This window comes from Chelmon rostratus, chromosome 23, assembly GCF_017976325.1.
Source record: "Chelmon rostratus isolate fCheRos1 chromosome 23, fCheRos1.pri, whole genome shotgun sequence".
NCBI lineage: Eukaryota > Metazoa > Chordata > Actinopteri > Chaetodontiformes > Chaetodontidae > Chelmon > Chelmon rostratus.
Genome location: NC_055680.1, coordinates 19,402,468 through 19,415,668, shown reverse-complemented (window position 1 = coordinate 19,415,668; position 13,201 = coordinate 19,402,468). Strand labels below are relative to the sequence as shown.

The 13,201-nt window shown below is 49.5% G+C and overlaps 3 protein-coding genes across 3 annotated transcripts in view; 1 reads left to right on the top strand and 2 right to left on the bottom strand.

The window, feature by feature from the left end:
• The first annotated feature begins 74 nt into the window (after window positions 1-74).
• si:ch73-71d17.2 (RPA-related protein RADX) lies at window positions 75-9,054 on the top strand. The gene is made up of 19 exons (XM_041965777.1): window positions 75-137; window positions 1,080-1,191; window positions 1,290-1,479; window positions 1,546-1,667; window positions 1,770-1,913; window positions 2,050-2,216; window positions 2,571-2,727; window positions 2,830-2,938; window positions 3,011-3,102; window positions 3,214-3,339; window positions 3,541-3,645; window positions 3,861-4,034; window positions 4,141-4,265; window positions 5,598-5,818; window positions 5,894-5,947; window positions 6,209-6,252; window positions 7,494-7,754; window positions 7,883-8,032; window positions 8,227-9,054. The coding sequence occupies exons 1-19, from the start codon at window positions 75-77 to the stop codon at window positions 8,349-8,351; spliced, it is 2,541 nt and encodes an 846-aa protein (XP_041821711.1). The 3' UTR covers window positions 8,352-9,054.
• On the bottom strand, window positions 8,607-12,292 carry LOC121626869 (asialoglycoprotein receptor 1-like). The gene is made up of 8 exons (XM_041965592.1): window positions 11,654-12,292; window positions 11,428-11,535; window positions 10,881-10,970; window positions 10,699-10,764; window positions 10,409-10,501; window positions 10,110-10,264; window positions 9,907-10,016; window positions 8,607-9,554 (listed from the first exon to the last, which is right to left on the bottom strand). The coding sequence occupies exons 1-8, from the start codon at window positions 11,709-11,711 to the stop codon at window positions 9,398-9,400; spliced, it is 837 nt and encodes a 278-aa protein (XP_041821526.1). The 5' UTR covers window positions 11,712-12,292; the 3' UTR covers window positions 8,607-9,397.
• A 2-nt stretch (window positions 12,293-12,294) lies between these two features.
• The window catches only part of LOC121626867 (C-type lectin domain family 10 member A-like), a 4,327-nt gene continuing 3,420 nt past the window's right edge, over window positions 12,295-13,201 (bottom strand). The window contains exons 7-9 of the mRNA XM_041965591.1: window positions 13,020-13,174; window positions 12,665-12,774; window positions 12,295-12,584 (exon numbers count right to left, since the gene is read on the bottom strand). Of these exons, the coding sequence (XP_041821525.1) occupies window positions 12,428-12,584; window positions 12,665-12,774; window positions 13,020-13,174 (422 nt within the window). The 3' untranslated portion in view covers window positions 12,295-12,427. The remainder of the gene's footprint in view (window positions 12,585-12,664; window positions 12,775-13,019; window positions 13,175-13,201) is intronic.

Sequence of the window (13,201 nt, the reverse complement as noted above, 5' to 3'; positions counted from 1 at the left end):
ATCAGAAACACAAGACGTTGTCTCTCTCTCTCCCACAATGCACCGCGGTGTTATTGTGGAGCTGCCTGTCCAACATGGCGACCAGTGGCTGCGTCTTCCACAGAACCCTGACCCGGTCCAGACCTGGTCCAAACAAGGTCTAATCCACATCATTATCAGCATCATCCTCGTGATTTATTTCAGTACTTTAGCGGCCGCTTTGGCTGGAGCGCGCGCGTTTGTCTCCATCCTCCCCTCAGCGTCCAAACGTCAACCAGACTCCCTTTAAAAATGTGGTGATTTAACGCCGCTGGGCTCGTCACGTTAACGCTCATCCTGCTCAATAAGACGGAAAGTGTTTTGTGACTAACGTTCCGGCAGAGATGTCAGGGTCGACTTGCTCCACTTCAAACGATAAAAGGCCTGGTTTTAAGACAGGACTGCCCGTTTCTCCTCAACCCACCGCGATGTCAATCACTTAATAAAACTAAACAGGTTTTATAGTAAGGACTTTTCGCTTCGTGGATTCTAGATATGCCGAATTTGCCATTTAGCCGAAACAATTGGGTCACGTACTCCGCTGTATTATGGTGTAAACGCGTTTCCTCCGTGAGTTAAATGATGCGATGTTTGAATGGAGTTTGGCTGCAGCGGTTAGCCAGCTGTTGGAGCTAGTAGTCCTCACTGGTTCGTTCAGTAACGGTTGTTATGAAGCTGTGAACAGATGTTCAGGCTGTGAGCAGAGGATGATGCTTCTCCAGTGTTTCTGTCTAAATGTTTTATTGTTATCTGTGTGATGCAGCTGTGGAGTGGAGGCTGTGACTGAAAGGAAACTTCTCTGGTCATTAATAATAACTCACTTCACTGAAACGGTGTTCTGCTCCTCTGTTTGTGTCGCTGTCCTCCTGTGTGATATTTAGTGCTTTTATTGTGAAGAAATCCATTTCCCCTCGCTTCCGCTGACGCTGCTGGCCCGGGCTGGACTCTGGCTGACGGACTGTGATGCGGGACACTGTTCTGATTTGTCCACAGAAGAATAGTGTGACACCAGTGAGTTATGTTCTGCCTTCGATTGTTTTGTCCCTGCGTTTGTCTTGCAGGCGTCCTCGTCCTCTCCTGCTGTCTGCAGAGAGTTCCTGTATGTGGTGGACCTGCAGCGGTACAGCAGAGACCAGGGATCCTCTGTCTACTTCCCCCAGGCTGTCCTCAGCGGTAAGACATGAGGCAGGATGGGACAATGAGCACGAGACAGACATGAGGTGGTGTACTGGTCTGACTGGTTTGTGTCGGGTTTACTGTGGTGTCTCCAGGTGATGTTCTGTATGACCTCACGCTGACAGACGGGGACTGCAGGCTTCGTGTAACTCTGGATCCTGGTCTGAACCGGCTGGTGGAGAGAAATGTCCTGCAGACGGGGTCAGTGCTACGTAACGCCACCTTCACCCCTGCCATGGCGGCGCCGCTCCCAGACTGCCCCGGGGCCTCTGGAGAGAGAGACAGGTGAGTGAGGACAGGTGGACTGTGCTGTGATGTAATGAGCCATGCTGAGTGTTGGTGCTCCTGCAGCTACAGACTGCTGAGCGTGGAGGTCACAGATGGAGCTCCAGGAGACGATGAGGAGGAGGCGGTCCGGATGTCGGATGTGGACTTGGACTCTCTGCCCTGGTTTGGGTCATCAGAGCCTGCAGGTAGGAGGAGGCTTTCAGTGTTCAGGTGTACTGTAGAACCACCTCCCAGGTCACTGATCCAAGACACTGATTGGTTGATCAATTCATTGATTGGTCCTGCAGGTCCTCTGGTTCCTCTGAGAGCCAATAGGAGCGTGTTTCTCCCTCTGTGGAACAACGTGGACTACAGTGGACAGGTGTGGAGGGAAACTCCCCCCACAGAGGAGGAGGAGGAGGAGAACGAAGAAGAGGAGGAGGAGGAGGAAGGTAGAGAGTCAGTGTTGATGTTTGAGTGTTAATTATGAACGACTGCAGAAGGAAGGACACCAGATGAAACTTCGTTAAAGCTCGTTAAAACGTATGAAACGTTCATGTTGACCGTGAAGCGTGTGTCTGTTATCAGCACGCCGTCCTGCTGTGACTGTGTCGGAGCTGCGTGACTCCTTCCTGTCCGGTCGCCGCAGCGTTGCCAGGGGCGCCGTCCAGCATCTGCTGATCGTACGCATCATCAACAAGTCACACCTGATGTATTATGGGAGAACAGACCGGAACTGTGACTGTCCATATAAGGTCAGTGAGGTCACAGACGCGTGTGATGTGAATCAGTAGTAACACAGACACAACCTGCAGGACGCTGTCTCTGTCTCACTCTCCAACGTTACCAACCCCAGCTGTAACCACTCAGATTAACTGTCTGTCTCTGTCTGTCTGTCTCTCTGTCTGTCTCTGTCTGTCTGTCTCTCTGTCTGTCTCTCTCTCTCTGTCTCTCTCTGTCTGTCTCTCTCTGTCTGTCTCTCTGTCTGTCTCTCTCTCTCTGTCTCTCTCTGTCTGTCTCTGTCTGTCTGTCTCTCTGTCTGTCTCTCTCTGTCTGTCTCTCTGTCTGTCTCTCTCTGTCTGTCTCTCTCTGTCTGTCTCTCTGTCCAGGCAGTGGTGGAGGTGTGCGACCGGACAGGAAGTGTGTGTGTCGTGTTGTGGAACAGTGTGTGTGTCAGCTGGTATCGCTGTCTGAAGCCAGGTGACATCATCAGCCTCAGACGCTATCGAGTCAAACGGCATTACCAAGCTGAGCCCGAGGACATAGGTACACACACACACACACACACACACGCACGCACGCACGCACGCACACACACACACGCACGCACAGGGCTGACTCATCACTCTGTTTCTGTTTTCTGATCAGAGATCAGCGTGAACAGCAGAAATCCTGCCGCTCGCATCTCTGTTCTCCCAGAATCCTCTGTTTCACCTGAATATCTCCCACCTGCACCTACCTACAGCTTCTACAGCAGGTACACACACACGCACACGCACATACACGCGCATACACACACACACACTCTGACTCACTCTCTCTCTGCCAGTAAGGAACTCCTTGACCATCCTCACGGCGTTGTGTGTGATGTCATCGGCCTGTTGACGTTCTCAGGACGAGCGGAGCGAATCAGGAGCAAGGGTAAGGGTTGCCATGGTGACCAGGACCATACTGTATATCAGTAGTTTAATGCTTCAGGGTGTTTCTCGCTTTACGTTAACACATCCGTCGTGTGTGTGTTTTCACTGGTAGATGGCAGAGGGGCGGAGCTTTTGGAGTATCACTGGCTGCGATTGGAGGACGGGACGAGCGATCAGCCGGTCATGGTGAAGCTCTTCTCCACATCTCAACCTGAATCCCACCAGAAGCTCCACCCATGTGAGACACACACACACACACACACACACACACACAGCCCATGATCCTGAACTTTGTACTCAGTTACACTCCAGCAGCTGTCTGTCTCTGTCTGTCTCTGTCTGTCTCTGTCTCTGTCTGTCTCTGTCTCTATCTGTCTCTGTCTGTCTCTGTCTGTCTCTCTGTCTCTATCTGTCTCTGTCTGTCTCTGTCTGTCTCCAGTGTCAGTGGTTGTCTGTACCAGACTGAAGCTGATCAGAGCGGCAGATCGGATAGACGTCGGCTTCTACCTGACAAACACGACGTACACACAGGTGTACTGCACAGGTAACGCGCCGTGTGCGGCTGGAGGAGGAGACGATGATGTTTGACTCCCCCTGCAGGCAGAAAGTCAGATGACACATCTGGATGTAACCTTCTGATTTTTACTTGTTCAGACGAGCATCGGAGCCATTTATCTTCCCTGTCGTTACCTCATTAGTTTGCTTCTCATTCATTGGCCAGCTGAATTCTGTGCTCTGTCCTCATTGGTTGACTGGCAGGACTGGGCCACCACTCAGAGATGAGTTACCGTAAGCTCCGTCCAGTGCGACAGTTTGTCCAGTGGCTGAGGAGCCAGGATGATGGACAGGTGCTGAGCAGGGCTCTCATTGGAGGATTCTTCATCTACCCTCCTCCTCCCGTCTCCTTGGAAACATACATGAAAGACAGGAGAGGTCAGCTGATTGGCTAAACACCTATTATCATATTATAGTATTTTTAAAAGTGAACTTTGCCTTTGAGCGCTTACAGCGTAGTGTGTGTATGTACCTGCGTGTACAGGTGAGCCAGGTTTCCTGCGAGGGGCGGAGCTTCAGAGGGAGCTGGAGAAGCTCTGTTACCGGGAGCGCCGCACCTTCTGTATCCAGGCAACAGTCACCACAGTTACATACAGCCGCAGAGGAGAGGTAAAAGCGTGTTCACACTCACACACTGTTTCTGTCATTTTCTGTCATTTGATTGGTTGTTGCAGAAAATCAGGAACAAACCAAAAATCTGCATTAGAACAAAGTGAGAAGAGAAATATTTCCAGGTGACTGGGACTGAACACAGAGCTGAGCCTGAAAGACAAACATGGTCTCACCATCAAACATGAGACCTGAACCCAAACGCAGTCCATCGACGTCTCAGACGAGCTCAGGAGGCCCCCCTCCGCCAGACCCCGACGAGGAGGTTCGGCAGCTTCGTCGGTCTGAACCAGAAACTCTCACCAGGTCTTTACTCGCTGACCTGTGAATCTTATCCCACCCTCCAGAAAACCGCATCAGTAAACCCAGTGGTCAAAACCCCATTCTGGACTGCCGTGCACCCCCCACCTTCATTAGTCAGGAAAACTACAGAAATAGGAGACGGTACCCCGTCAGTCCAGCACCCGTCCAGCCATCTGTAGCCTCTCCTCCATCGACCAAAACCCGCCCTGCTCCACTGCTCCACTTAGATCCATAGTGCCCTCTGGAGGCAGAGGCCTGCTACTGCGGCCACAAACAGGCGTGAGGCAGTGGGAGCTCCGAGTCCTGGTTTCATGTTGTTTAGCATGTCGTTGTGCTTCACGTGTTTCTGTTGGTCGTTGTCGTGTATGATGTGCAGTGTCACAGACACCAGACACCATGACGTCTCATCGTAAGTGACTCACCACCCGCACGCGGTGCAGGAACTCATACCTGCTGGTTTGAAGGGAAGACAGAAATTAAATCAGGTGTTTTTTAAAAAAACACAGTAAATGTGAGCCAATGAGTAAACGGTGCTGAACTACGTCTGAGCTCCTTGCACAGTTTGTCCACCAGAGGGCACCGACAAGCCATTTTTTCCGTTCAGTATGACTCGCCTCAGAATCAGCGAGGACTTCCTTCAGGTGTTAAACCTCGCCTTCGAGACTCCTGGTGGATCAGGATGGAGGTCATCAGCGTGGAAAATATTTGCTTCTGTGATAAGGAGGAGCTACAGGAAGCCGGAGGACACAAAAGCTTTGATCACATCTCTGTGGAAACAGCCAATCACAGAGCTTCTGTCTCAGGTGGAGGCTCTTTGGAAAAATCCATGTTTTAGGTCAGTTTTAGGTGAAGTTAGTCGCTGTGGCAACGTGCTGCGTTCAGTTCACCACCTCTGAGCGGCTCCTCCTCTGTGACAGCAGCAGCCGAGGCTCATGGGTATCGTAGTCCTCAGAGCGGTCCGCTCATATGAACCCTGACTGCAGCTGAAGCTGGGACCTTCATGTGACGGTGTTTTCCTGTGTCTCTCAGGAGGACCGCTGTCTGTGCTGGACAGACCGACCTTCATCTCTCTCTCCCTCCTCATCCTCCCCTCGCCTCTCTAAGTCCTCCCCTCACCCGCCTCCCTCCCCCTCGCTCTCCTCCTCCTCCCCCTCCACCCCTCGCTCGTTCAGACCTCCTCACTCCTCCTCTTCGTCTTCGTCTCCGTCCTCAGCTGTCAGTCAGCTGACGCCCCGCCCTCTGGACCACAGGTGAGACGTGACTTGCTGTGACATCACACTGTTGTTTTCAGTGCGTCGCCTTCACAGCCACCCTGTGTGTTTCAGCAGGAAGTCATGGAAGAGGAAGCAGCTGCTGCTGGCAGACACTCCAAAGAAGAGGTGAGCCTGGGGTCACGTCAGGAGCTCGGTCGGAGGTCCTGATCCGTTCACACCCTCAGATATGTACATGTTGTACAGATATTCAGCTTGTTGCGTAGAAATAAATCCATGTGTCTGATTGACTGAACCGCACACCTAGTCTCACACTGTGGGCTCTGGCCAATCAGAGCCATTCAGAGGCATCATCCAATGAGGCGTTAGAGGGCTGAAGTGGATGCTGCGCTGTCCCTTTAAAAGCTGAGCTGTTCTCTCTCTCTTCAGACATCCGTGGGTCACCTTACAACCAGAACAGAACAACCAGACAGGTGAGTTGTGAGGTGTGAGTCTGACACGTGTGTGTGCTGTCACTGCTGTGAGGCTCATGGATTGGTTAGAACCCCAGAATGTGCACCTGTTTCAGTGGCTTCCTGAACCCGTCCGTCACGTTAACAACAATAATAACAGTGATGATGATGATAACAACAATAATAACAGTGATGATGATGATAACAACAATAATAACAACAACAATAACAGTGATGATGATGATGATAACAATAATAATAACAATAATAATAACAGTGATGTGATGATGATAACAACAATAATAACAACAATAATAACAGTGATGATGATGATGATAACAATAATAATAACAGTGATGTGAAGATGATAACAATAATAACAACAATAATAACAGTGATGATGATGATGATAACAATAATAATAACAACAATAATAACAGTGATGATGATGATGATAACAACAATAATAACAACAACAATAACAGTGATGATGATGATGATAACAATAATAATAACAACAACAATAACAGTGATGATGATAACAACAATAATAACAGTGATGATGATGATGATAACAACAATAATAACAACAATAATATCAGTGATGATGATGATGATAACAATAATAATAACAACAATAATAACAGTGATGATGATGATGATAACAACAATAATAACAACAATAACAGTGATGATGATGATGATAACAACAATAATAACAACAATAACAGTGATGATGATGATGATAACAACAATAATAACAACAATAATAACAGTGATGATGATGATGATAACAATAATAATAACAATAATAATAACAGTGATGATGATGATGATAACAACAATAATAACAACAATAATAACAGTGATGATGATGATGATAACAATAATAATAACAGTGATGTGAAGATGATAACAATAATAACAACAATAATAACAGTGATGATGATGATGATAACAATAATAATAACAACAATAATAACAGTGATGATGATGATGATAACAACAATAATAACAACAACAATAACAGTGATGATGATGATGATAACAACAATAATAACAACAACAATAACAGTGATGATGATGATGATAACAATAATAATAACAATAATAATAACAGTGATGATGATGATGATAACAACAATAATAACAACAACAATAACAGTGATGATGATGATGATAACAACAATAATAACAACAATAATATCAGTGATGATGATGATGATAACAACAATAATAATCATATTAAATCTTGTGTGCAGTCATTCTGTTTGAAGCCTCCATGGAGTTTTTAGAAAACACAAACACTGATGAGGACATTGATGATGATGAAGACACCTCGTCCTTCGTCACCGCACCCCTCCTACCCACCTTTGCACCGGTCGCCGTGGAGACGCTGCCGATGCGTTACAACCACGCCCATAGGGAGGAGCAGGCGGTCGCTGTGGCGATGGGGGGGAGGGCAGTCGCTGCCAGGAGGTTTGACTGCGCCCTGGAGGACTACTACACCCTGAGACTGAGAGGTACTGTCTAATTACTGGACCACAAATAGAAATGAACTCAGGAGGTCACTGAGGCCGTCCTCTCTGTCAGCATGATGGAGGAAGAAAACACGCTCGTGTTCATCCACCCTTCAAACATCTCTCTGCAGCTCTGTCAGACGGCCTGTCGGTGGACGCCATCTTCCTCCCTCACTCCTCCTCTTCATCCTCTGCTCCTCCACCCCTCCAACACTCCAACACCTGGACCTCCATCCTATCACATGGAGCCTTCTCTCCACACAGTCCTCCACCTTCACCAGGTCAGTCCACACACACACACGCACACACACACACTGACACACTGACACACACACACACACACACACACACACACTGACACACTGACACACACACACACACACACACACATACACACAACTGATTTAGTTTTGTTGCCATGAGAAGAATGAGCTCTCTCTCTCTCTCTCTGTCTCTCTGTCTCTCTCTCTCTCAGCTGACCTCATCAACATGGCGGCACAGCTGGCCAATCAGAGGCTGGTGTGTGTCTTGGAGGCGTGTCACCTGGGTGGAGCCTCGACTGAACTCGTCCTGAGTCGAGCGTTTCACCTGACCGACTGACATCCTGATGCCTGATGGGTGTTTTTACAGTTTGATTTCTAACGTATTGCTTTTTACATTTTTATACTTGATATTTTCCAGTATTATGGAAGTATTAAAGTACTTCATGGTAAACTTACCAGGATCCATGTTGATGCACTTGACTGAAGGTTGGAGTTTTTGACTCTATAACTGGACTTTAAACGGTTTCATTCGCTGCCAGATGTTAGTGGGACGCTGGGATTTGACAGATGTTAGTTATTTATTGATCCGTTTGCAGTTTATTGGTGATGTCAGTAAAACACTTTGTTTGAGGGAGACTTTGAAATAAATGACACTCAGTATGATGTTAGTACCTGTTTAATCACATGAGGTTGGTAAAGCTGTGCTGAATACTGTCGATACTGCATTAAAACCAGCTTCTATGTCATCGGACCGTAAACACTACGGAGCTTCGTGCACACTTTCACTCAGAAACAACATCAATAAAGTTATTTGAAGTGTAGTTTCTCCTTTTGTGGCACAGTTTTTGTAAAATAGAGGATATGAAACCTTGAAGTGATTAAAAGCGTACGTCCTGTGTCATTTGTTTCTTAGTTGTCCCTCGTACCTCGTTAGTACTTCAGTGGTACTGCGTATGTACGAAGTGTTCACGCTCGAGCTGCAGCTTGAAGTTCTGATGAAATGTTTGTGACTGTGTCAGCATTAAAGAACTTTAATCTTTGAGCGAACGTGTTCTGAAAACGAGCTGATCAAATTTCCTGTTGGTCAATAACGTGTTCGTCCGTCTGTGACTTCCTGTCTGTGGCTCTCGGCTCAAAGCTCATTGGACCTTTAAAAACTCATGTTTCATGTTTGAACAGCTGCTCGCTGTAGTTTCTATCAAACAGGAGACAGAACACCTGCACACAGCTCAGATCGACCGTCATTGGCCAGATGTGATGATGTCATCAGCTCGTGGACGTGCAGAAACAGATCAGTCTGACGTGTCTGGATCAATTTATTTAATGGTTTCAGGTGACAGTCCACAGCGGATCAGAACACCTGTATGAGGTGAGCAGTGCTGTTCAGCCGCGCTGGCTGTGTCTCTGGCAGATGTAGCGGATCATGGTGGAGCAGTGTAGGTCGTTGAGGCGTCCGTCGCTGTGAAGGTGGGCGCAGTCTTCGTCTCCGGGACCGAGACCGTGACCGGTCCAGCTGTCGGGCTGCCCGGGTCTCCACCGCCTGGAAACCACACAGATAAAACATGAAGGCGAGCTGCAGGCGGTGTCACGAGTCCCCCGCCAGAGAGTCCCTGAGACGTCCAGCAGGTAGGACCGCCCCTTCTTAGGACGTGTCCCGTCATTGGGTATTTACATCGAGCAGGTTAGGAGGCCACGCATTAGATTTACATGATTTCCCCAGAATGTACCGTCCACCTGCCCCACCTTCACCGCCGTGCTCAGAACTCACTTATCCAACAAAATCATGTATCCTAGCTCAGGTTGTTCAACACCCCGCGGCGGCGTGGCCGCGTCCCTCCCCAGGCCCGAATCCGTCTAACTGTCTAAAGCTTGAAGAAAAAGAGAAATCCCACCTCCGGTTCATGACGTACGGCGTCTGATTGACCCACTCCCACTTCCCCGTCCTCTCATCGGTCAGACCCACCCAGTAGAAGGTGCCCGAGGCGTGACGGTTCACAAAGTCCTGAAGCAGAGAGACAGACAGGCAGAGAGACAGTCAAACCACTGCTCCCCCTCCCATCACGTGTCTTTTTGACAGACAGACAAAGTGTCTCACCCACTCCTCGTCAGTGTTGAGGATGACCAGGTGGGACTCGTGTCCGTTGCACCAGTCTCTGGCATCGTCCCAGGACAAAGGTGTCCTACTGAAAAAATAACAGCTGGTGCCAGAAAGATTCCAGTCCACAGGACAACAGCCGTCCCCCACCGAACCTGAGACACACACACGGACACGGACAAGCATGGAGAATGTTTCTGTGTTCTTGGACTTCTGTCTTTATAAGGTCAGGATTAGATCAGTGTGCGTCTGTGTGTGTGTGCGTGTGTGTGTGCGTGTGTGTGTGCGTGTGTGTGTACCGTTGTTGATGATGCGATCGAGGGAACATTTGAGCGAGGCGACCGTCCTGCTGATCGAGTCCAGAGCTGAAAGCTGCTTCAACGCCTCTGACACTGAACACACACACACACACACACACGTACACACACACGTACACACAGACGTACACACACACGTGCACACACACACAGACGTACGCACACACACGCACACACACACAGTATGAATATAAAGTCGTGTTTGTTAATATAAAGTTTTCTGTTGGGGCGTCACTGTTCTCAGTGTGTGTTTGAGGGGACGTCGCACTGACCTGAGGTCAGCTGATCCTTGTTGCTCTCCACAGCAAACTTCAGGCGGTGAACTTCTTTAGCTGCATCTGGAACAGAGGAAATTCTGGACAAATCAGATTGAAGTCTTGAGGAAGAACCTGGGAGTCATCATCATCTCTGCTCCCCTGCTCACTGACTGAAGGCACAAAGGCAGGTGTGTTACCTGTGCTGAGCTGCTGTGTCGTGCCCAGCGATTTAGTCAGGTTGGAAACACTTTTGTCCACAGACCACAGCTGATTGGACATCCTCGTGCCTGCGTGCGCACACACACACACACACACACACACGTTGTTTTCAGGATTCCTGGGATTTCTCACCATGAAGTTTTGATGTAAAAACACAGAAGTGCAAATCATGCATGCTTTCCGTCTGCCATGTTCTCCAGCTGAGGTTAGCGTGTTAGCATGCTCACATTAGCTAATTAGCAGTAAACACAGTCCAGCTGGGGCTGATGGGAACATCATTACAACATGTTGACCTGACGGTGGCGCTACGACAGGCCAGATTACTACATTTCATCCTGAGGGGAGCACCCGGCCTGAACACATCTGATGGGTTCAGGCGCCTCGACGCTCTCATGGAGCTGCTGGCTCAGATCCCAAATTCACATTTCAGCAAACATACCAGGAAATACCACGACCGGTGTGTGTGTGTGTCTCTGTGTGTGTGTGTGTGTGTGTGTGTGTGTCTCTGTGTGTGTGTGTGCTCACTGCTGGCTCCCAGTGCTATGATCAGGATCAGGATGACTGTCGCTGTCAGAGCAGGAAACAACCAGCGTCTGGACCTGGAGACTCCAGAGAGAGAGACGGGAGCAGGCTCTGGCAGACAGACAGGTTCACAGACAGACAGACAGACAGACAGACTGATCACCACCTCCGCTCAGTAAACACACACAGTTTGGTCGCGGCACAGACAGGTGGAGAGACAGACAGGTACCTTTGTTCCAGAAGGAGCTGCTGTCATCTTCAGTGTCGTCATGGTATTCAGTCGTCATGGCGATGTCCTCCTCTCTGCTCCTTCGACTGGTGTGTCTACCTTCCTCTTCTTCACAGTGAAGACTAACAGTCTGGCTACAAACACTGAGCCGAGGGTCATTGCCCCCCAAAACGCACTTTGAACTGGAAAACAGTGACTCTGTGTGTGTGTGTGTGTGTGTGTGTGTGTTGGGGGGGGGTCACTGTTGTTCCAGACCAACAGCGTTTGAAGTCTACTAAATATTGACCAAGTACTACTGAAGTACTACTGAAGTACTACCCGGATCTGAAGTAATTAAACAGAGTCGCTGACAGGACATGAGGTGGCTGCTGGAGAACAGAACTGTGAAGTGATGAAGTTTAACCCTGAAGGATGAAGGACGCTGGTGTCAGCTGAAGAGTGTGACTGAGGAGAGAAAGGAGCTGAAGTGTCGGAGTGGGACTGAAGAGGAAACGTCAGGACTGTTTAACTGTCAGTTAAAGCATTGAAGCAGAGACAACAGCGACTTCTTCATCATTTTAATGTTCGTTAAACTAACATGTGGATCTTACACAGATGTCAGCGTCACATGAAGAGCGAGCGCCGAGCGAGCTGAAGCGTCGTTTTCACTGACAGCGTCTGACTTTTACCGTCTTCTGACTACGTGACGGCAGCTCATCAGTTTCCTGTCGGCACCGAGCGAAGCGATCCGGAACCGATCGGTTCTGGTCTGAGCCGCGATGGCGGAGCTGCCGCTCACATGTGCCGGCTGTGCTTCTGGCAGATGAAGCGCATCTTGGTGGAGCAGTGCAGGTCGTTCAGGCGTCCGCCGGCTTTCAGGTGGGCGCAGTCTTCGTTCCCGGGACCCAGTCCGTGATGAGCCCAGTCGTCGGGCTGACCGGGCACCCAGCGCCTGGACGCGGACCAGAAGTTTAGCTCACCTCAGGAGGCCGACAGAGTCTGAAAGCATCATCGGGGAGCTCGGAGGCCTACCTGCGCTCCACAGTGTACGGAGTCTGGTTCACCCACTCCCACTGGCCGGTCCTCCAGTCTGACAGCCCGACCCAGAACATATCAGCCCCCGTACGACGGGTCACGAAGTCCTGAAAGACGGACAGACGGCCCTCGTTTGGTAAAAACAATGAAACACCAGTTGAAGTATTTCAGTAGGAGGTCTTTATCAGCAGGACCAGAACCAGAGAGAGAGACAGGCTGTCTCACCCTCAGCGAAGCTTCAGGGTCCCCACGGACAACACAACGATGACGGAGACAGAGACAGACGGATCCTGACAGACGGCCGACAGGTCGGGACAGACGGACAGACAGAGAGAGAGACAGGCTGTCTCACCCACGCCTCGTCAGTGTGGAGGATGAGCAGGTGAGCTTCCTGTGTGTCACACCAGACTCTGGACTCGTTCCAGGACAGAGACAAACCGCTGAACAGGTAACAGCTGCCGTCAAAGTGCTCCCAACCCAAAGGACAACAACCGTCAGCCGCCGAGCCTGAGAGACAGACAGAGGGACAGAGAG